Below are 23,859 nucleotides of genomic sequence, written 5' to 3'. Positions count from 1 at the left end.
CACTGGCTTTAGTTGGCGGTGATCTTATCATTCAATCCTGTCCCGGTGGAAATAGTTTTGCACTATTGAATAACGACCATTAAAAATTGGACATAAATTGAATGACTTGATTGAAACAAGTATCAAAAGCTCTCCAAGACGAAGCTCAGTAAGACATTGTTCTGCTTTTTTTTCTTTTCTCCCGGTATTCGCTAGTAATTAAACATAGATATTGTCGATGTTTAATTTGGCCCTTACTAAGGCACTACTCAAAATGTTCAAAACATCTGCCTTTGCCGTATGGAAGAAGGAGGAGGAAACAAAGAAAATTATTACATTGATAAAAGATCTAGATGATCAGTTACTTGGTGGTATAGCTTTGGGATATATTACGGAGCTGTGTGGCAGTTCAGGATGTGGCAAAACCCAAATGTGGTATGTTATCGTAGTTCATACTCAAACTACAACCATAAAAATACGACTTTAGTTTACAGCTTTGTATCAATACTCAATTGCCCGAGGAGGCTGGGGGACTTGCTTCAAGTGTTTACTATGTGGACACCAATCAGGGATTTTCGCCATATCGATTGAAAGGTATTATTTGAGCACATACCAGTATGTTCAAAATAGAGTAAAAAAGTGCTACAGTCAGGGGATTCAAAGCTTCTCCAAAAAGGTTTCAGCGTAGTGTGAAACGTCGTCACCACTGTTATAAAATGGAGGTCCCTGTCATTGAGCTAAACATATAACACTTATTGATAAGGAAGAAGTTTAATGGGCTGACTAGTCTAATGGCCAGTTTCTTATCCTATGATTAATACTTTACCGGAGGATGGACTAGCGGGTTGCCACTATACCTAACTTAACCATTAGCGGATATTGGACCTGCTCTAAATAGAAAAACTCTTCCTATTCAAATATTTTTCAATCCTATAGACAATTTTGTCAAAATTTTTATTTCTATAGAAAATTTTGTCAAAATTTTATTTCTATAGAAAATTATGTCAAAATTTTATTCCTATAGATGATTTTGTCAAAATTTTATTTCTATAGAAAATTTTGTCAAAATTTTATTTCTATAGAAAATTTTGTCAAAATTTTATTTCTATAGAAAATTTTGTCAAAATTTTATTTCTATAGAAAATTTTGTCAACATTTTATTTCTATAGAAAATTTTGTCAAAATTTTATTTCTATAGAAAATTTTGTCAAAATTTTATTTCTATAGAAAATTTTGTCAAAATTTTATTTCTATAGAAAATTTTGTCAACATTTTATTTCTATAGAAAATTTTGTCAACATTTTATTTCTATAGAAAATGTTGTCAAAATTTTATTTCTATTGAAAATTTTGTCAAAATTTTATTTCTATAGAAAAAATTGTCAAAATTTTATTTCTATCGAAAATTTTGTCAAAATTTTATTTCTATATAAAATTTTGTCAAAATTTTATTTCTATATAAAATTTTGTTTCTATAGACAATTTTGTCAAAATTTTATTTCTATAGACAATTTTGTCAACATCTTATTTCTATAGAAAATTTTGTCAAAACTTTATTCTATAGAAAATTTTATCAACATTTTATTTCTATAGAAAATTTTGTCAAAATTTTAATTCTATAGAAAGATTTGTCAAAATTTTATTTATATAGAAAATTTTGTCAAAATTTTATTTATATAGAAAATTTTGTCAAAATTTTATTTATATAGAAAATTTTGTCAAAATTTTATTTATATAGAAAATTTTGTCAAAATTTTATTTATATAGAAAATTTTGTCAAAATTTTATTTAATAGGAAATTTTGTCAAAATTTTATTTATATAGAAAATTTTGTCAAAATTGTATTTCTATAGAAAATTTTGTCAATATTTTATTTCTATAGAAAATTTTATCAAAATTTTATTTCTATAGAAAATTTTGTCAAAATTTTATTGCTATAGAAAATTTTGTCAAAATTTTATTGCTATAGAAAATTTTGTCAAAATTTTATTCTATAGAAAATTTTGTCAAAATTTTATTGCTATAGAAAATTTTGTCAAAATTTTATTGCTATAGAAAATTTTGTCAAAATTTTATTGCTATAGAAAATTTTGTCAAAATGTTATTGCTATAGAAAATTTTGTCAAAATTTTATTGCTATAGAAAATTTTGTCAAAATTTTATTTCTATATGAAAAAAATTTCAATAGAAATAACATTTTTCCGATCTTCTTCGGAAATAATTGACGGAAATAAACTTGAAACCTAAGTAATTGCCATTGTCTGCTCATTCCTGTTGCTGCTGCAGTTGATTGCATAAATTAAAACATAATTTTTTTTTCAATAATTTAAATTATTTTTTTTAATTTATTTTCTATAAAGTCTATTATATTATAAATTTAACACTAACATTTATATATGGATATTTTTTTTAAAGTTACATTTTCCTTACGGCCTTATACTGAGATACAGACAAAACTAAAATTCAAAATTCTGTAGTTATTTAAAATATTTTCTTGATTTGTGATCATATAGAGGCTGTATTTGGAGGCAGGGAATTAATGGATTTGTTATGTACATAATTATGATGTATTTAATTTAGTAAGTGAATGAATTATAACACATTTCATTTTCTGCGATTGTTTGTTGTTTTTCTCCATTTATATTATGTTTTAATATTTTTTTGTAAACATTTGTTAATCAGATTAAAATAAAAATTTATAAAAAAAAAAAAACACAAAATTCAATAAAAAATAATAATATTAAATTGTCTCTTAATACTAGAGGTATTATTAGATAAAAGTTATGCATTTGCTTTTACATAGTTTTGTTCAAATTTAATGCTTATTGTTTTCAGACTATTATATATAAAAAAAGAATTAAATATATTGATTGTGCACGTTTGTTTTATTTGCTTTACACATCCATCCAGTAAAGACAAATAAATTTTAAGTAAAAAACATCAGACTATGGTACTGGTATGTATATGTGTACGTAGATTAGGTTCATTTTTTATTGATCGCAAAATTGACTTGTGATGTTCTAAAGTATAATACGGAGATCTATTAACTTGATCTGATTTACTTTGATTTTTGAGAACCTACTTTTGAACACTTTATTTGGGACGCGAGCCCAAGATGTAAAAAATATGTTATTATATCATAAATTTCCAGTCGAGTATAGAAATATTTTAAGTAATATATATATCTTGTTATTGTTAACTAAAGTTAGAAAATGTTTAGAACATTTTCATTAATTATTTTAGATTTTTAAATAAAGGCCAAATTGATTTAACGTTTTTTTATCTTCTTTCTTATCTTTCCGATTTTCCAACACAACACTTTTGTTATATAATATATATGAGTGTATATAAACATGTTTATATATAGTTTTGCGCTAAAATATCTACGAAATATATATATGTGCTTGTTATTACCTAAAGATCTTACACACAAGTATAGAGGCTGCTTAACAAGTACGTAAAAAGCGAAAGATTGCACTACAGAGCAAGCTTTGAAAAATTACCATTGGACAGGGGGGGGAATATGCTCTGTGCTAATTAACTTTAGGTCAACAGTCCCAATATATAGGTGTATAATCTTAATAAATAAACTATCAGCAAGCCTGAAAAGAAAAAGTTTATAAGTCATAAATTATCATCATAGATTACATTTTTAGATTTAAATTTCTGTTAACAAATAATTGGAATTTCCTCGGAACTAAAATTTTGAAAAATATTCTATACAAATAAAATTTTGACAAAATTTTCTATAGAAATAAAATATTGAAAAAATTTTCTATAGAAATAAAATATTGAAAAAAATTTCTATAGAAATAAAATATTGACAAAATTTTCTATAGACATAAAATATTGAGAAATTTTTCTACTGAAATAAAATTTTGACAAAATTTTCAATAGAAATCAAATTTTGACAAAATTTTCTATAAAAATCAAATTTTGACAAAATTTTCTATAGAAATCAAATTTTGACAAAATTTTCTATAGGAATAAGATTTTGACCAAATTTTCTATAGAAATAAAATTTTGACCAAATTTTCTATAGAAATAAAATTTTGACAAAATTTTCTATAGAAATAAAATGTTGACAAAATTTTCTATAGAAACAAAAAACATGACAAAATTTGCTATAGAAATTAAATTTTGACAAAAAAATAAAATATTGAAAAAATTTCTATAGAAATAAAATATTGAGAAAATTTTCTATAGAAATAAAATATGTATTGACAAAATTTTCTATGGAAATAAAATCTTGACAAAATTTTCTATAGACATAAAATATTGAGAAAATTTCTATAGGAATAAAATTTTGACAAAATTTTCCATAGAAATCAAATTTTGACAAAATTTTCTATAGAAATAAAATTTTGAACAAATTTTCTATAGAAATAACATTTTGAACAAATTTTCTATAGCAATAAAATTTTGACAAAATTTTCTATAGAAATAAAATTTTGACAAAATTTTCTATAGAAATAAAATTTTGACAAAATTTTCTATAGAAATAAAATTTTGACATAATTTTCTGTAGAAATAAAATTTTGAACAAGTTTTCTATAGAAATAAAATTGTGACAAAATTTTCATAGAAATAAAATTTTGACAAAATTTTCGATAGAAATAAAATTTTGAAAAAATTTTCTATAGAAAAAAAATTTTGAGAAATTTTTCTATAGTCCCGTGTAAAAATTGGAGGATCCAATCCTATCTAATAATATCAAATTGGATCTAATTGGATCTGTTCAGATATTGGTTCAGACATAATTAGATATGCACAGATATGCTATATATGGTGCTAGATCTGGTTAGATATAATTGCAGATCTCATCATATATAGTATAATATCTAATTATATCTGGCATATCTAATAATATATGCTTGGATAGGACCATATATAGCACTATATCTAATAAGATATGGTAGATATAACATCATATCTGACTATATATGGGGTTAAATACGGTCCAAAATATAATAAAAAAAATCATGAACAAGTTAAAAAGATTTTTGAAATGCACGTCTAAACCTCAATGTCATTATGTCAAATGTCAACGACGTCAGGGGCATCACTTCTAAACAAATTTAACGCCAGACTAGCAGAGAAAATTTAGAAATTTAATATAATTGTTTTAAATGTGTTCCTTTGATAAAGTGTATATCGTTTCCTTTATTGCGGAGATTATGTAGGTAAGTAGATTGTATTTGTTATTTCCTTAGTAGTAATTTTCATATTGTTTTACTATTTTCTAGATTTGGAAAAAAAGGAAACCTCAGTGGTGTACTGGTTAACATGCCCGCCTTGCATTCAAAAGGTCACGGGTTCAATCCCAGTTCCGACCAACACAAAAAAATTATTTCGGCGGTGGATTATCTCCTCGCAGTAATGTTGGTGACATTTCTGCTTCAAACATTCTCTAAGTTGTTTCAGCGCAACGTGAAATGCCGATAGGACTCGATTATAACAAGGAGGTCCCATGTTATTGAGCTAATTATTGAATCGAGCAGCAGTCAGTGATAAGTGAGATGTTGATCACTGTGATGTCATGATGGTCTGAATAGTATGTATGAGCCGAAAATAACAGCCTATCGCTATACCTAACCTAATCCCGAATACACTTTAAATGTGAGTATTAAAAGCAACATAAAATTATATGGCAATTTTTATTGCAACTTAAAGAAGAATGATCCAAAACAATACTAATACTTGCTTACATAGTTCAATATATTCCCATATTTGTTTATTCATATATTTGTTTAATAATTGTTTTTTTACTTAATTTCATTGCAGATTGCCTTAACGCTGTAATACTTTAGTCGCGTGTCTAAGTCCAAAGCAGAAGAAACAAACGAAAAAACCCTTGGACAACACTCTAACTCAACTGTCAATACTCTTAAATAGCTTTGATGGATCAATTTAAATTAAACATATTTATTATGCACATACTTTTTGTCTGTATTATTAAATAAAACAATTGATCTAATTTTATATACAAATTATGGGCTTTTATGTGTTGAAAGATCTCGAAAGATACAATTGTATCAAATAATATACAATTATATCAAATTAGATCTGATTAGATGTGTCTCATTTTTGAGATCTGATCAGATCCAATTTCATAGTATTTAGATCTGACCAGATATAACCATTTTTCGGATCTGCTCAGATCTGACCATATCTTGGCTCAGATCTAACCATATCAAATCAGATCCACCAATTTTTACACGGGGTAGTAAAATTTTGACAAATTTTCTATAGAAATAAAATTTTGACAAAATTTTCTATAGAAATAAAATTTTGACAAAATTTTCTATAGAAATAAAATTTTGACAAAATTTTCTATAGAAATAAAATTTTGACAAAATTTTCTATAGAAATAAAATTTTGACAAAATTTTCTATAGAAATAAAATTTTGACAAAATTTTCTATAGAAATAAAATTTTGACAAAATTTCCTATAGAAATAAAATTTTGACATAATTTTCTGTAGAAATAAAATTTTGACCAAATTTTCTATAGAAATAAAATTTGGACAAAATTTCCTATAGAAATAAAATGTTCTATAGAAATAAAATTTTTGTTTTGTTTTTTATTGTGGGTTTGTACTTCAACCATATTTGTTGTTTTTATCTCAGCTTTAAAACCATTGTGTTGACTAAACTACAAGAGTAGCTTAACCAACAGAGGAAAAGAATGTTTGTCAAATTTATTTGGGCAAAGTCCTATAGACTGCAAAATGGTTGGATGGACGCTCGTTTCGGAATTACCACATTCGTCATCAGCATCCTCTACTTGCAGCAAAACTATCAACCAATTTTCAGAATAAATTCAGGCAGCTCACTAAACCCAAGGTGAACCACACTTGAACCTTCCGAAAAAAGGTTTATGATAGCAGACTTATGCCGAAATAAATTCATACAAACATTTCTCTTTTTTATAGAAATAAAATTTTGAGAAAATATTCTATAGAAATTAAATTTTGACAAAATTTTCTATAGAAATGAAATTTTGACAAAATTTTCTATAGAAATAAAATTTTGTGACTAATAATAATTTATCGCCTACACGAATGACTTTAATTTTGTCGTCTCATAAAATTGCAATTAATGATTGCAATTTAATCAATATGCATTGTGAGGGAAGCAAAATTTTATTTTTTTTTTAAATTTCAAAAACAAAAATGTTATTTAGTTTTTTTTCTGGCTATTTTGTTGATTTTTTCAACTATTTGTGAGCAAATCTAGCGGTTTTTGTGAAATAATTCTGGTAACGATGGTGTGGGCCGAAAATCTGGCTAATTACATTCGTGAACATTGTATCTTATTGTTTAACCGACTCAGATTAATACTCAAGGCATAAAGTGTGGTTATATCGAGTAAAAGCGAATGCATTAAATTATAACTCATAATTTTTATTATTGGAATAAACAAACATAGTTTTTATACCAAAAAAACAGGGTCCAATTGAAATGGTAACATATTTGTGTTAGCTACCCTATACACTATATAAAAAATAAATTTTAACCTTTTAGTTTTATCTTTATCAGTAATATTCAAAGAAAATAACTTACCTGAAGTTGTATTGAATTCATTTCATATCCACCTTTGCTTTGCATTTGTGTTTGTATTGCATTTAAATGATTGGTAGATAGTTCAACATCAGCAGAACCAATATGTCCAGTATGTACAAAATTTGTTGGATTCCCTATCATTGAACGATCTATACGCAATCGTTGATGTCTTCGCCTTGAGGGGGATTGTGGTTGATGAAAACAGCAGGAAAACCATTGTAACCATATATCGCCGGTATTGGCCATTTTATTTCGTCTATTCGATTTACTATTGTTCGCCAGGTTTAAAAATGTTCAGGGGACTATTGCCCAAAATTAGGACGAGTAATTTTCACAGTATATATATATATTAAGGATGTGTTATGTTATAGCATCTAGGGTATGTTTATTGTCGTTGATGGAGGGAGGACCTAAGTGTATTTTGTGTACACTCAAATTGGCACTATAAAATAAAAAAATATATATATTTTATTACTTTATTTAATATTCAAGTTATATATATAATCTTAAATTTTAAAAATCTTTTTCGCAAATTTAATTTAAAAAAATTTCCGTGTAGAAATGGAATTTTGCAAAAATTTCCTATGGAAATGAACTTTTGCAAAGATTTCCTATGGAAAATGAAATTTAGCGAAAATTTTCTTTAGAAATGAAATTAAATTTTGCATAAAAATCCTATAGAAATGAAATTTTACAAAAAATTCCGATAGAAATGAACACTTGCAAAATTTTCCTATAGAAATGAAATTTTGAAAAACAATTCCCATGGGGGTGAAATTTTAACAAAATTTCTTATAGAAATTAAATTAAAAAAAAAACGATTGCTGTAGAAATGTAATTTTGCAAAAAATTGTTTTTAGAAACGAAATTTTGACAAAAATTTAACATCCCTATAGAAAAGATATTTTGCAAAACTTTCCTATAGAAATGCAATTGTGCAAAAATTGTCTATAAAAATGAAATTTTTCTAAAATTTCCCTTAGAAATTTTACAAAAATTTCCCTTAGAAATTTTACAAAAATTTCCCATAGAAATGAAAATTTTCAAAAATTTCCTATAGAAAAGAAATTTTGCAAAAAAAAATCCTATAGAAATGAAATTTTGCAAAATTTTGCTATAGAAATGAACATTTACAAAACTTTCCTATAGAAATGAAATTTTGGAAAAAATTTCCCATGGACGTGAAATTTTAACAAAATTTCCTATAGAAATGAAATAAAAAAAAAAAACGATTGCAGTAGAAATGTAATTTTGCAAAAATTTGACAAAAATTTACCATCCCTATAGAAAGACATTTTGCAAAAATTTTCTTATAGAAATTAAATTAAAAAAAAAAAGATTGCTGTAGAAATGTAATTTTGCAAAAATTGTTTTTAGAAACGAAATTTTGACAAAAATTTAACATCCCTATAGAAAAGATATTTTGCAAAACTTTCCTATAGAAAAGCAATTTTGCAAAAATTTTCTATAAAAATGAAATTTTTCTAAAATTTCCCTTAGAAATGAAATTTTACAAAAATTTCCCATAGAAATGAAAATTTGCAAAAATTTCCTATAGAAATGAAATTTTGCAAAAAAATCCTATAGAAATGAAATTTTGCAAAATTTTGTTATAGAAATGAACATTTACAAAACTTTCCTATAGAAATGAAAAAAATTCCCATGGACGTGAAATTTTAACAAAATTTCCTATAGGAATGAAATAAAAAAAAGCGATTGCAGTAGAAATGTAATTTTGCAAAAATTTCACAAAAATTTACCATCCCTATAGAAAAGGTATTTTGCAAAAATGTCTTATAAAAATTAAATTAAAAAAAAACGATTGCTGTAGAAATGTAATTTTGCAAAAATTGTTTTTAGAAACAAAATTTTGACGAAAATTTAACATCCCTATAGAAAAGATATTTTGCAAAACTTTCATATAGAAATGCAATTTTGCAAAAATTTTCTATAAAAATGAAATTTTTCTAAAATTTCCCTTAGAAATGAAATTTTACAAAAATTTCCCATAGAAATGAAAATTTGCAAAAATTTCCCTTAGAAATGAAATTTTGCAAAAATTTCCCATAGAAATGAAAATTTGCAAAAATTTCCTATAGAAATGAAATTTTGCAAAAATTTCCCTTAGAAATGAAATTTTGCAAAATTTTTCCATAGAAATGAAATTTTGCAAAATTTTCCTATAGAAATGAAATTTAGCGAAAATTTTCTTTAGAAATGAAATTTTGCAAAAAAAGTCCTATAGAAATGAAATTTTGCAAAATTTTCCTATAGAAATGAACATTTGCAAAACTTTCCTATAGACATGAAATTTTGGAAAAAATGTCCCATGTACGTGAAATTTTAACAAAATTTCCTATAGAAATGAAATTAAAAAAAAAACGATTCCTGTAGAAATAAAATTTTGCAAAAATTTGACAAAAATTTACCATCCCTATAGAAAAGATATTTTGCAAAAATTTCTTATAGAAACAAAATTTTGCAAAAAAATTCCTATAGAAATGAGATTTTGTTAAAATTTCCCATAGAAATGAAATTTTGCAAAAATTTCCCATGGGAATTAAAGTTTGCAAAAATTTCCCATGGGAATTAAAGTTTGCAAAAGTTTTCTATAGAAATGAAATTTTGCATAATTTTCCTATAGAAATGAAATTTTGCAAAAATTTCCCATAGAAATGAAATTTTGCAAAAATTTCCCATAGAAATGAGAATTTGCAAAAATTTGCCACAGAAATGAAATTTTGCAAGAATTTTCCATGGGAATTAAAGTTTGCAAAAATTTCCTATAGAAATGAAATTTTGCAAAAATTCTCTATAGAAATGAGATTTTGCATAAATTTCCTATAGAAATGAAATTTTTCAAAAATTTCCTTTAGAAATTAAATTTTGCAAAAATTTTCCATTGAAATAAAAGTTTGCAAAAGTTTCCTATCGAAATGAAATTTTTAAATTGCCTGTTAAATTGTTACATTATTTCTTTATTATTTATATTGGAATGCTATGATTCCTCCAACTTTAGCTTATCATTGAAAATTTTTACTGATCACAATATGATAACCATGTAAGCATGTTGTTAGTGCATACTTTTTACAAATTCCCTATGACGTACATTTTGTTTTGACCCTCAAACCGTACTACATATGAATCCCAACGTCTGCCACCTACCTTCACAAAACAAAATATTATTCACCTTAACCTTTATGATACGAATATTTTTATTAAAGCAAATCGAATGTGAAGAAAGAAAAATACAAGAGATAAAAATAGCAAAGTTTATTACAATGATAAAAACACAAAATGTTTATAGGTTCATATGTGTATGACGTTCACAGCATCCATGATCAAAGATGGCTTCTACTACAGTTCCTATTTGAAAGAAAGCAAAGTAATTTTGTATAGCAATAAAGTCATAGCTTTGTACAGTGTTGAACAAAAATGCAAATCATTTTTATAGGAAATTTTTTGCAAAATTTAATTTTTATATTTCTATAGGAAATTTTTACAAAACTTACACTTCTATAGAAAATTTTCACAAAACTTTATTTTTATAAAGATTTTCAGCAAAATTTAATTTCTACAGAAAATTTTTACAAAATTTCATTTCTATAACAATTTTCTTTTTTTTCAAAATTTAAGTTTTAACGAAAATTGTGGCAAAATTTCATTTCTATAGCAAATTTTAGCTAAATTTTATATCTATAGAAATTTTTGCAAAATATCCTTTCTATAGACAATTTTTTGCAAAATTGCATTTCTATAAGAAATTTTTGCAAAATTTCACTTCTATTGCAAATTTTTTTCAAAATTTCATTTGTATAGAAAATTTTTTGCAAAACTTTCTTTTCTAAAGGAAATTTTTGAAAAATTTAATTTCCATACAACATTTTTGAAAAATTTTATTTTTATAGAAAAATTTTGCAAAATTTCATTGCTATAGAAAAATTTTTGTAAAATTTCATTTCTATAGGAAATTTTTGCAAAATATCAATTTTTATAAGAAATTTATGCAAGATTTCATTTTTTTAAAGAAATTTTTGCAAAATTTCATTTCTACAAAAAATTTTTCTCGATTTGATTTCTTATATGAAATTTTTTAAAAATTTCATTTCGTAGACAATTATTAAAAATTTTTATTTTCGTTTTGTTTGTTATTGTTGGTTTCTCTTCAATCGTTATTTTTGTTTTTGATTTCAGCTTAAAACTAAAAAAAAAAGATTTTTAAAAGTATTTTTTTCAAAAATTCATTTCTATACGAAATTTTGGGAAAAATTTTCATTTCTATAGGAAATTTTCACAGGAGTTTATTTTCATAAGGGATTTCTCCATAATTTAATTTCTATATACATTTTTCGCAAAATTTCATTTCTATGGGAAATTCTGAAAATTTTCATTTCTATAGAAAGTTTTTACAAAATTTCGTTTTATAGGTAATTTTTGTAAAATTCAATTTCTATGGAAAATGTTTGCAAAATTTCAGAGAAAATTTTTGAAAATTTTCATTTCTATAAGAATTTGTTGGCAAGTTTTTTTCTTATACCAATAAAAGAATAAATTTTTACAAAATTTCATTACTATAGAAAATTCTTGCAAAATTTAATTTTTATGCAAAATTTCATTTCTATATAAATTTTTTGAAAAAAAAAAATCATTTCTATAGGAAATTTTTGCAAAATGTCATATCTATAGGAATTTTAATGCAACCAACTTTTTTTTGAAAATTTTGTCAATTATTTATTTTTATAGAAAATTTTGTCAAAAATTGTTTTCTATAGAAAATTTTTTCAAATTTGTTTTCTATAGAAAATTTTATTTCTATAGAAAATTTTGTCACAATTTTTTTCTATAGAAAATTTTGCACAACAATTTTAAACACAACTGTAAAAATTTACTGTGTGTATTTGTGTGTATGTTTTTTTCTACTGAAAGTGCGTGTTGTATCATTTTGGCATAATGGGAGTCTTTATATTTTGCATATTATATATTTTTTACAATAAAGCTCATCAAAACAACGGCTACTTGTTTATACTTTGCGATTTTAATAATAAATTCTCCATCATAGTGAATAATATGGTATTTATTAATATTATGTTTCTTGTTTTTTTTTCTTTCAGTACAAAAAAGTTCTTGCCTATGTTGGAAAGTTGTTTGGCCACTTTCATTTTCATGTTTGTATAAGTTATAGTATTATCACTTTAATGAAAAAGTCTCTAAATGAAACATTAAAATTTACAATATGAATGGTTTATTTCCAAAATAGTTGTGCCGTTTGAGAGTTATGAACCAAATTTCTAGATCCTTAAGCAGTCAAAGAGGAATATTAGTTTATATGAACTTTTTGTTAATTAAATAACTTACGTCTTCAAATTTGAACTGTCAAATAAACTATAAGTGAATCTGTGTCAAAGTTGAAAGCAATAATGTATTTACAGCAGACAGACCAACATGGTTATGTCGTCTTAGAATTAAGACATTTTCATGCGTATAAGGGTAGCCCCTTTCTACCAACTTTATTTATATAAAACTCTCTCTTCCTATAGGATTCATTTCGAACGAACAATTCCACAGATTGGTAGATTTTCTAGAAATTTATGTCTACACACGTTCGTCATATTCCACGGCTCGGAAGATGCACTTTGTAATAATCACGTTCATATGTTCCCCATTTTTCGTATTGCTGCAATTATCATATCATTAACTAAATAGTAGGAATATACTGAATTTGTTCAAGTGCATTTGCCTACATTGATCGACATAGTAGCACACAGCACGCAATCGCATTATAACTTGAAATAATATGGATATGAACTCATGAGGAGCTTCCATGTAGCTACATAGAAGTTAAATTGATTGTGTATTTACACACATCTATGAACTTAATAACATCTTTGAAACGTTTAACCTCAAATTATTAGTAAATTGTATCTTATTGTGGTTATTTGGTTTTAGTTATTTTGACCCCAATTGATAGTTTCAATGGACGATTTAGTTACTAAGGTAAATTTGCACTTTTAATTAAAATTTGTGCCACATAGGGTATAGTCGTCTCATACTGGGTAAATATTTGCTCAAACTTTTTTTCAGAAGCATTTTCGGTAACACTGGTTACTCTTTTCGGAACACACAGCCCAATCATAGCTCATGATGAATTCTTTTTTATTTCTGCCATCATTTGTGTCTACATCTGCTACGATCATACCCTACATATAATAATAGTACAATTTGGAAGGAATTTAAAAATTATTCCAACTCTGCTGATCTCAGAATAAGGAAACTGAATCTGGATATCAGTAAGATTCTTTAAAATCGATTTTTTCAAAAAATGCAATATCCAGTCAATGTTGGATTTTTGAAATATAATTAAAATAAAATTTTTAAAAGGTCAAAGGTCTCATCCACGGTTGCCACAGTTGGTAAAATTCTACCAATTAATTCTATAGAATTAAAATTTTGAGAAAATTTTCTTTAGAAATAAAATTTTGACAAAATTTTCCGTAGAAATAAAATTTTTACAAGAAATTCTATAGAAATAAAATTTTGACAAAATTTTTAATAGAAATAAAATTTTGAGAAAATTTTCTATAGAAATAACATTTTGAGAAAATTTTTATAGATATAAAATTTTGAGAAAATTTTCTATAGAAATAAAATTTCGACAAAATTTTCTATAGAAATAAAATTTTCTATAGTAATAAAATTTTCTGTAGACATACAATTTTGATAAAATTTTGACAAAATTTTCTATAGAAATAAAATTTTGACAAAATTTTATAGAAATAAAATTTTGACAAAATTTTCTATAGAAATAAAATTTTGACAAAATATTCTATAGAAATAAAATTTTGACAAAATTTTCTATAGAAATAAAATTTTGACAAAATTTTCTATAGAAATAAAATTTTGACAAAATTTTCTATAGAAATAAAATTTTGACAAAATTTTCTATAGAAATAAAATTTTGACAAAATTTTCTATAGAAATAAAATTTTGACAAAATTTTCTATAAAAATAAAATATTGACTAAATGTTCTATAGAAATAAAATTTTGACAAAATTTTCTATAGAAATAAAATTTTGACAAAATTTTCTATAGAAATAAAATTTTGACATAATTTTCTATAGAAATAAAATTTTGACAAAATTTTCTATAGAAATAAGGCTTTGACAAAATTTTCTATAGAAATAAATATTTGAGAAAAATTTTCTATACAAATAAAATTTTGAGAAAATTTTCTATAGAAATAAAATTTTTACAAGAAATTCTATAGAAATAAAATTTTGACAAAATTTTCTATAGAAATAAATATTTGAGAAAAATTTTCTATACAAATAAAATTTTGAGAAAATTTTCTATAGAAATAAAATTTTGACAAAATTTTCTATAGAAATAAAATTTTGACAAAATTTTCTATAGAAATAAAATTTTGACAAAATTTTCTATAGAAATAAAATTTTGACAAAATTTTCTATAGAAATAAGGCTTTGACAAAATTTTCTATAGAAATAAATATTTGAGAAAAATTTTCTATACAAATAAAATTTTGAGAAAATTTTCCGTAGAAATAAAATTTTGACAAAATTTTCTATAGAAATATAATTTTGATAAAAATTTCTATAGAATTAAAATTTTTACAAAATATTCTATAGAAATAAAATTTTGAGAAAATTTTCTATAGAAATAAAATGTTGACAAAATTTTCTATAAAAATAAAATGTTGAGAAAATTTTCGATAGAAATAAAGTTTTGAGAAAATTTTCTATAGAAATAAAATTTTGAGGAAATTTTCAATTAAAATAAAATTTTGATAAAATTTTCCATAGAAATAACATTTTGAAAAAATTTTCTATAGAAATAAAATTTATTTAGAAATAAAATTTTCTGTAGAAATAAAATTTTGATAAAATTTTGACAAAATTTTCCGTAGAAATAAAATTTTGAAAATTTTTCGTAGAAATAAAATTTTTACAAAATATTCTATAGAATTAAAATTTTTACATAATATTCTATAGAAATAAAATTTTGACAAAATTTTCTATAGAAATATATATTTGAGAAAAATTTTCTATAGAAATAAAATTTTGACAAAATTTTCTATAGAAATAAAAGTTTGATAAAATTTCCTATAGAAAGAAAATTTTGTTGTTTGGTAGGTTTTTGGTAAAAATTTCTCCAAATTTTAGTAGATTATTTTTGGCTCGAATGGCAACCGTGGTATCATCCTCCTGATCAATGTCAAGATCCTAAAATCGTTTGTCGGCTGCTGACAAAGAATCATTTTCATCATCTTTTTAGGAAATTGGCGGTGATCTGAACTGTGCCATTGTGGCCCAGAGTCCAATTCCTATCCATTGCATAAGGGGAACGTGACTTTCAGCGTCATATAAGTCACGTAAGAGCAGTGGCTACAATGTGCGTGAAGATAAATTGCGAATTTGGTTAGCAAACATAAACCAATTTCCTACAGGTCTTAGTAGGCATCCAAACAAATGATTATTGAGATACATCGTCTCCACAAATTGTAACCTAAAACTGAATTTTCTGCAAAATTATGTGGCTAGACAATACCAACAGCGAGTGTTTTAAGCCAATATAAGTAAGACCAAGTAAATAGATTAGGAAGACTCATTTAAGATTTTGTGGTGATAATCATTGGTTAGAGCAGAACATAGACATGTTAGCTCTTTACAGTGCTCTGTTAACGCCTTTTGCGAAATTTGAAGAGACTCTGCTAACATAGGGGTTTTTGGGTTTTTGTTTGTTTTAACCCTTGTGTATGTGATAACACCGGATGCGATACCAGCGTGATAAGGTCCCGTGGGACCTATAATAAAAAACGAATGGTAGAGAGGTTATCCCTACGATATTTTTCGATTATTTACTATGGGTGGAGTCTTCTTTGACTCACAAATTGCTTATATAGATATTTGTTTGTAAATATAGAGTTTTTTTTTTTTTAATTTTTAATAGAACATAGATAATGTTAAAATTTTTGATTAGTATTCTAGAGGACCTGATGTTTGTCACAGGCGAGGTACCTATAAGTATCCTTATACGTACCAAGCAACAATATATTGTTTTGGTAGTTGAATGTTCTGAACAAACTGGATTTTTGAAGGAAAAACAATACGATTTTGTTAGTGACGCTCGTTTTGTTCGCAATATTATGTGCATAGTGGTTGCTTCAAACTTGGTCTACATCGACGAACATCTTGCCAAATTCCAGGAGCCGATGGGTCTGCAATATGTATAGAAATATAAAAACTTAGATCGACCATGATTTCTATGAAGTTCAAATAACTTTTTTTCCACTTGTAGTTTCGCATATCCTCGGAAGACATAAAATTATGCACTACGAAGCAACCCATGGAAACTTCAAAAATGACAAATTCTACTAAATAACGGTATTTTCTGAAATGATGTTATTGTTATTAATTGTTCCAAATACAAAAATCGCAATATCTTTACGCTGCTTTTTAAACTGCGCTGAAACCACTAATGCAATTAGTGGTAGGTCCCATTGGACCTCATCACGCAGAATCGCACTAAACTTTTTAAAATACCTATAAAAACCGATTTAATGATTCAATCACATAAAAATTTACAGTTTTCAACTTAAAACATTTTCATACAAGAAGTCATAAACCATCACGCTGCAAATCATGCAAAAGATAAAGTTATGTAGGAATAAAAATCAAAAAAGTCCAGCGGGACCACATCACGCACAGAAGGGTTAATTAAATTCGGAATTTATCTTCAAGTATATAACGCCACAACGCCTGCTTTTTTCACGGCTACTTTTAATAATTCACTTTAAAGAAAATAAATTTTTGCTTTGGATGATTCCCCTTCAGGTTATAAACAAATTTGCCCCCGCTCGAACTTAATACCCACCCAGCAAAAACTAGGTAACCACATCTCATTACAATTGACATTACCAGGAGTAATGCTGTCATTACACGTTTCATTACATTGCGGCGAGTTATAATGACTAACTTGTAATAACAAAAATAAATACTTCTCGGTAATTTTCGAATTGTTATTCTCAAATTTTTAGGCAGTTGTAGTTAACGAATTAATAAAATAGAATAAACGATGGTACCTTAGGTATAATTATCCACATAATCGAGCACTTACATAAAAAATCAAAAAGAATATGTAATGTAACAGTAATTCTGAAAAATTTTCCGTTAAGAAATTTTTGTTACAAATATTTCATAATAATTGTGTTTAATGACATTATCATATTATGTTTTAAATAAATGCTTTTTTATACCTCATTCACATTACACTTCCAAAATGCGCTTAAACTAAATTTCAAATGCCATTTGCCTCATAAAAAAGAGACTTAATATCCACTTTTAGTAGATTTCGAACCTTATATGAATTGGCTATTGGATATAAAGGGTGATTCTTTTGAGGTTAGGATTTTCATGCATTAGTATTTGACAGATCACGTGGGATTTCAGACATGGTGTCAAAGAGAAAGATGCTCAGTATGCTTTGACATTTCATCATGAATAGACTTACGATCTGCCACAACGTCGAATTTTCAGTGAATGGGCCCTAGAAAAGTTGGACTTTCCGAATGGACCACCTAAGACGCAGCCGCGGTCAACATTTAAATGAAATTATCTTCAAAAAGTAAATGTCATGGACCAATCTAACGTTTCAAATAAAGAACCGATGAGATTTTGCAAATTTTATGCGTTTTTTTTAAAAAAAAAGTTATCAAGCTCTTAACAAATCACCCTTTATTATAACGTAATTCGCGAATCCAACTCCCTTAAACAACCTACATTTATTTCTATTTATTTTTATAATTTGCGTGTAATTTTATTTAGATTATTTATTAGATTTTTTGTTTATTGTATAGATTTCAATATCGAATGGTCTTCAATAAGTGGCTCACATTGATTCTCTTACTCACCTGGCTATTACTTTTGAATGTTTGCCCTTTCTAAAGTAAATATTTCCATTAGGAGATCACCAATGAATTTGTAGTTCATATAATCAGCATTTAAAATTGACAATGCATTCATTTTTGAATTACCGGAGTACTCAGTAATAGCATATCAAGAAAAAATCTACTGCCGTATTCATCGATAGAGAATGAGATCCAAGGATTTTAGAAACATTTTGAAGAGACTCCTTAAATATTTTCTTATCCCATATACCATTCTTCCTAAGTAGCTAGACCATCTTCATTATATATCCAAATGTAGATCAATCAATAGCATGCGCATGTACAATGGCTTCATTAAATGTTAAACATTTCAATTTAGTTTTTTTTTAGTTTTTTTCTTCTCATTGCAAATTTCAAATGTTACATGATAAACGATTTCCATAATAATAAAAATGCATCAATGAACAAAACAATAACATAACAATAAAATTGGCCTATAATCTACAGCTAACGGGGCGTGTTTTGATTATTAAAATGCTAACCAGAAATTCATATAGTGGCTAAAGCAATTTAATGATGAATCAGGGAGGAAAGCCAAGAGCAAGTGAATTTCCGATACATAGTCGAATTGAAACAAAAAAAAAAAAAAAGACAAATTGTAAACAAGACCTGCATATCTAATTTACTATATATGGGAAATTAAACAGCAAAGTCTATACAAATCAGACGTGGGCATTTTATATTCCTTCATATGCAAGACAGTTTTTTATGCTTCTCTTACAAAAGATAATTTTAAAATATAACAAGGCAAAAAAAAGTAAAAAATAAAAATGAAATAAATGCAACAACAATATATGTGGTCTCTGTATTTTTTTATATATAGATATTTCTTACATATCTTTACAACAACAAAAAACATACACACACTCAAAACCGGAAATAATCAAATTACAACTTATTTTTCCAGTGAAAACAATAAAAATAAAGAACATTATATATTAAATATATTTCAAAAACCAAACAAAAAAAAATCATCTAGCACAATGTTTTTTGATTTTTTTTTTTAAGAATAAGTGATGCCGAACCAAAGTGATAACAATGTCTACTCTGGTAGCCAACCACTATAAAAATGCCCAAGAAAAATATAAATTCATAATAATAAACGTTTTTTTTTTTTTATTTAATAAAAAAATATATACATTGAATTGCTCAAGTTGTATTGTTACTTTTGTTGATTGTTTTGTTGTGGGAAAACAAAAAAAAGCAAATTATGAAATGTTTTCATATATTTGTTTACTTTGCTGGCGTTTCAGCCGTTTATTACAATCACCAAAGAACATTCACTGCACTCAACAATCAATTCGTTGTCACTCTCGTCGTCTTCTTCCTCTAAATCTTCACTTATACGACGACTAGTAGGGCCGCCTCCATCAGCCAAGGCATGGACATCAGTCTTGGAGTTTTTATTGTTTGGGCTCATGTCTGCGTCATCATGTGTACCACCATCATCAACAGTAGAAGATTTGCCGCCACTGCCGCCCGCTGTACTATTGACTTTGCGGCAACAATATTGTTCGGCTGACTCATCAACAATATATTGACCGCCACAACGGCAATCGTATGTATAAATATATGACGACGACGATTCAGCCCCAACACTGCTGTCACTTTTCATTGCTTCTTCCACTATTGCATTGCCTTTGTGATTTTCTCCCCCTTCGTCGTCTCGATTGAGTTCGAATTCATCGTTAGTGCTTAAACACTTTTTCATTTCATTCAATTGTATGTGGGCATAGATATTACTGTGCGTATGAAATTTATTTAGCAAAAGTTCAGCATCATAGCATTTACGCTTTGAAGGGTCTTTAAGACAATTCCATGCTTCTGTTATGCCAACGAATTCTTTATTATTAAGGTCATTTTCTAATTTATCTATGGTTTCATGGTGTTGCTGTTGTTGTTGTTGTTGTTGTAATTTATCCGGATGACATTGTAAAATTAAATTTTTATAGTTTGTTTTCAACTCTTCAAAGGTGGCATTGGGTGATGCATTTAAAATTTCATAGAAATTTCTTTTTGATTTGGACATTTCTTTTATCTCTTTGAGTTGTTATTAAATATCAACCAAACATCTATGTGGTTAGGGTAGTTCCCAATATTATCTGCAAAAAGAAAGAGAAATACAATATATTTTTTCTTATCTGTGTATATTTTTGTATGGGGTACTTACATTAGCAAATGAGCACATTCAAAAAGATTTAATGAAGTTTTCGTATTTTTTTTATGATGAATCGATTGAAATGAATTTAGGTGAATTTTTGTCTATTATTTTTTTTCTATTGATTTGAACTTTGCACACAATGTGGGCATCATACTAATTTACAATGTTATGTGGAACACACCTTGATGACACGATAAAAAGGTAAGACCATCCTTAAAATCTATATCATTTGGTATGGTTTATATGTTTTTGAGTGGAATAGAGTGTATGGCAGCACATAAAACTATCGTAAAACATACTATTCCCTACTTAGCTCCTCTACTTTTTGCTCCTTGTTAAAAAATAACATTTCTATTTAATGTCCAGATGTGATAGTCTGAGACCCATCGTTTAGTATGGCAATTTTCTCAGTATTAAATTCTGAATCGATATAGAGAGGTCCGTCTGTCGGTCCGTCCGTCTATCTGTTCATATATTTTTGTGTTACTTTTTACACTAAAAAAAATATAACTTCAATATTCCTCAAATTTAGCTTAGGACCTTACTTTGCCTCAGAGGCATTATTTATTGATTTTAGAAAAAATCGGATCAAATTTAGATATATGTGTCATATATATTTACCACCCATCATTTCACAGTTGACTTATTTATTTGGCATTCGAATTATCTTTTTTGGCTACAAGACATTTTAACGAGTTTAGATTTAAAGGACCATAATAGATCCATATATATTTTGCTATTTATTAACTTGAGTACAATTACATGCAATATGTGCCGAATTTAGACTAGTTCATTGTCTGTCTGTCTTTTAAATGCTTTGAATTGCTTAACCCTTAAATGCGCACTGTATCTTTTAAGATGTAATCAGAAAAAAATTCTTACGCCTTAGCATTTTGGCCGAATTCTACGAAAGTTTGCTGCATCTAAAACATCAGAACACAGATTTAAAAACTGTTTTTTTTTCGGAAAATAGGACTTCTTACGACCGCTTTTTTAAAAGTGGTCATAGGGCTCGGAATAAAATTACTTCTAAATCACCTTGCCAGTTTTCAGCAATACTCTTTCCTTGAAGTAATCTCTACATCAGAATCTAATGTGCAATTTTATTTTCAATAGTTCCTCTTCTATGGCAAAAAAAATCGAATCGAGTGTATCGTGTCCCTAACGGATTGAATTGTTTTCAATAGTGTATTGTGATTAATAGAACTATTTCTCTCTTTCATCCCTTTATAAAACCAATCGTTTGAAGAAGCACTATGGCAAATAGTCCACGAAATTTAATTAATTCCCAACGATGTTCTGATATTCGGAATCGCTAATAGCAAAATTTTAATTTGGCGCTATTTCCTTAACCATAAAACATTAAAACATAAAATTTGGCATTATTGTTCTCTTTAAAAATATGTTCAAATTGAAATTGGACTGAAGTTTGGGAATATCTAGTTTTTCTTAGAGTATTTGCGATTCCAAATATCAGAACATGGCAGAATCTGCCATATCCAAATATTGTAAATAACATTAAAATTCAACTAATAGACGTTAATGTTGCTCCATATCGACTTGTAATGTTGTAAAAATCGACTGTGAAGAATATTCCATAGAGACGAGTATGCAAAGCCGATATTTCTATGACGACACCAAGAGCACGTTTACTATATGACTGATTATTTCCCACACGCGCAACTTTTCGTATAAAACCATCCTTTATCCGAAATTTAATTCCCTCAATATTCTCTACATTTTTCCCTCTGATGACAAATACAAATTTCGATGCCTTCTCCTTCTTTAGTACGGTACGTCTATGTAAAAGTTAATGAAATATTGGACACAAAGTATAATTAGTATTAATTTTGTAGTGAAAATCAGATTCATTTCACCAAAGTTTATGTCCACATATACGTATTTTTGCACGTATTTCGAATAACGATCTTAGATTTAACGTTTAACAACATTCAGTACAAATTTCTCTAACTTATTAGTTTTTGGTTCTTAGAGGATTAAAGACATGGCAATGGTCAAATGTTCAACTAATCAAAAAGTTTGGTAAACGAAAAATATGAACAAAACAAAAACAATATTCGGGATATGTGTATGACGACATTATTGAGTGACAAAAAGACCACGACTACGACCGGTAGTAGAAGTAACGGTATATACAAACAGCGCAAAAGCAAAAGAAAGTTGTAATAGTAGTTGTAGTAACAAAAACAACAACAGGGAAAGATTTCCTTAATACTCTAGAAACAACGTTTCATAGCAAGAACTGGCAGCAGTTGGCCGGGGTCAGCTGGATGCACAAATTCTCCTTACAGTAATAGGCAATGCAATGACCTAATTTCCTAGAGAAATGCAGGAAAAACTGGATGAGAATAACGAACAATCATCGCGAATTTTAAGTGGGGTTGCAGTAGCTTCCTCTCTAATCCGCATTTGATTTTCCATATTTAAAATATCATTATCCAAAATAAAAGATTAATCTCTTACGCATTTCAATGTTTGCAAAATCACAGCAAATCATAAAATAAATATATTGCTTACTGATGGAAATTCAAGCTTCCATATTCTCCTCCATAGTCATACTTATTTATTAATTTCACTTGTGTAGTGAATAATTAATATTTATTCAAGATGAAAATCCCACATTAATTATTTACCAATAATGCCTCTTATATTTATCTCTTCCGAGACTGATTGTTTGCCTCCCTTCTGTATGTATATAAACAGCAAGGCTACATTTATTTACTTACCTTTTGGGGCTTAAATAGAACCAATATACAAAAAATGTGTAGTTTTTGTTTTTCGTGTATTCTATGGCAGTAGAATTTTACAGATAACGTTGCAAAATTGTAATAAAAGATAATTTCTATATAAATTTATCAATCACGCGAAAAAAATTCCATTCACGCGAAATCCGGACCACTTGAAAAAGAAGACAACTACTACGCTCCGCTCCGATTGTTATTTTCAAATACTATCCCAAATCAAAAGCGTTCCATCGTTCCCTCACCACATCGCGAATACGTCTAGCCAACGACACCCAAGTGCAGTGTTGCCAACTCCCCAAGGCCAAAAAGCACCAAAAATATATTAGAAATTCTAACATACGACCTTCCACCACAAAATCGAAAATTAAATGCTCTACTAAAAAAAAAAAAAAAAAAAAAAGTTCCGAAGATGAATTATGAATTGAATTTT

At 26.7% G+C, this 23,859-nt stretch overlaps 3 protein-coding genes across 5 annotated transcripts in view; 2 read left to right on the top strand and 1 right to left on the bottom strand.

Annotated features, from left to right (window-relative positions):
- Positions 1-23,859, top strand: part of AnxB9 (Annexin B9) — a 72,734-nt gene continuing 48,875 nt past the window's right edge. The window contains exon 1 of the transcript XR_012717857.1: positions 1-148. The gene's annotated coding sequence lies outside the window, so the exon portion shown is untranslated. The remainder of the gene's footprint in view (positions 149-23,859) is intronic.
- On the top strand, positions 145-12,946 carry LOC142220322 (DNA repair protein RAD51 homolog 3-like). 2 transcript variants are annotated; one of them, XM_075289400.1, is made up of 3 exons: positions 145-414; positions 467-573; positions 12,654-12,796. In XM_075289400.1, the coding sequence occupies exons 1-3, from the start codon at positions 218-220 to the stop codon at positions 12,722-12,724; spliced, it is 375 nt and encodes a 124-aa protein (XP_075145515.1). In that variant the 5' UTR covers positions 145-217; the 3' UTR covers positions 12,725-12,796. The 2 variants fall into 2 exon arrangements, with proteins under 2 accessions (XP_075145515.1, XP_075145516.1); XM_075289401.1 differs by lacking the exon at positions 467-573 and having other exon boundaries at positions 12,654-12,946.
- On the bottom strand, positions 2,289-23,703 carry LOC142220320 (CDC42 small effector protein homolog). Of its 2 annotated transcripts, XM_075289398.1 has the most exons (3): positions 23,412-23,687; positions 7,543-7,984; positions 2,289-3,580 (listed from the first exon to the last, which is right to left on the bottom strand). In XM_075289398.1, the coding sequence occupies exons 2-3, from the start codon at positions 7,786-7,788 to the stop codon at positions 3,572-3,574; spliced, it is 255 nt and encodes an 84-aa protein (XP_075145513.1). In that variant the 5' UTR covers positions 7,789-7,984; positions 23,412-23,687; the 3' UTR covers positions 2,289-3,571. The 2 variants fall into 2 exon arrangements, with proteins under 2 accessions (XP_075145513.1, XP_075145512.1); XM_075289397.1 differs by lacking the exons at positions 2,289-3,580; positions 7,543-7,984 and adding an exon at positions 19,593-20,605 and having other exon boundaries at positions 23,412-23,703.

This window comes from Haematobia irritans, chromosome 1, assembly GCF_050003625.1.
Source record: "Haematobia irritans isolate KBUSLIRL chromosome 1, ASM5000362v1, whole genome shotgun sequence".
Taxonomy (NCBI): Eukaryota; Metazoa; Arthropoda; class Insecta; order Diptera; family Muscidae; genus Haematobia; species Haematobia irritans.
Note: the sequence above shows the minus strand (reverse complement) of the source record. Positions and strands in the feature narration are given on the sequence as shown.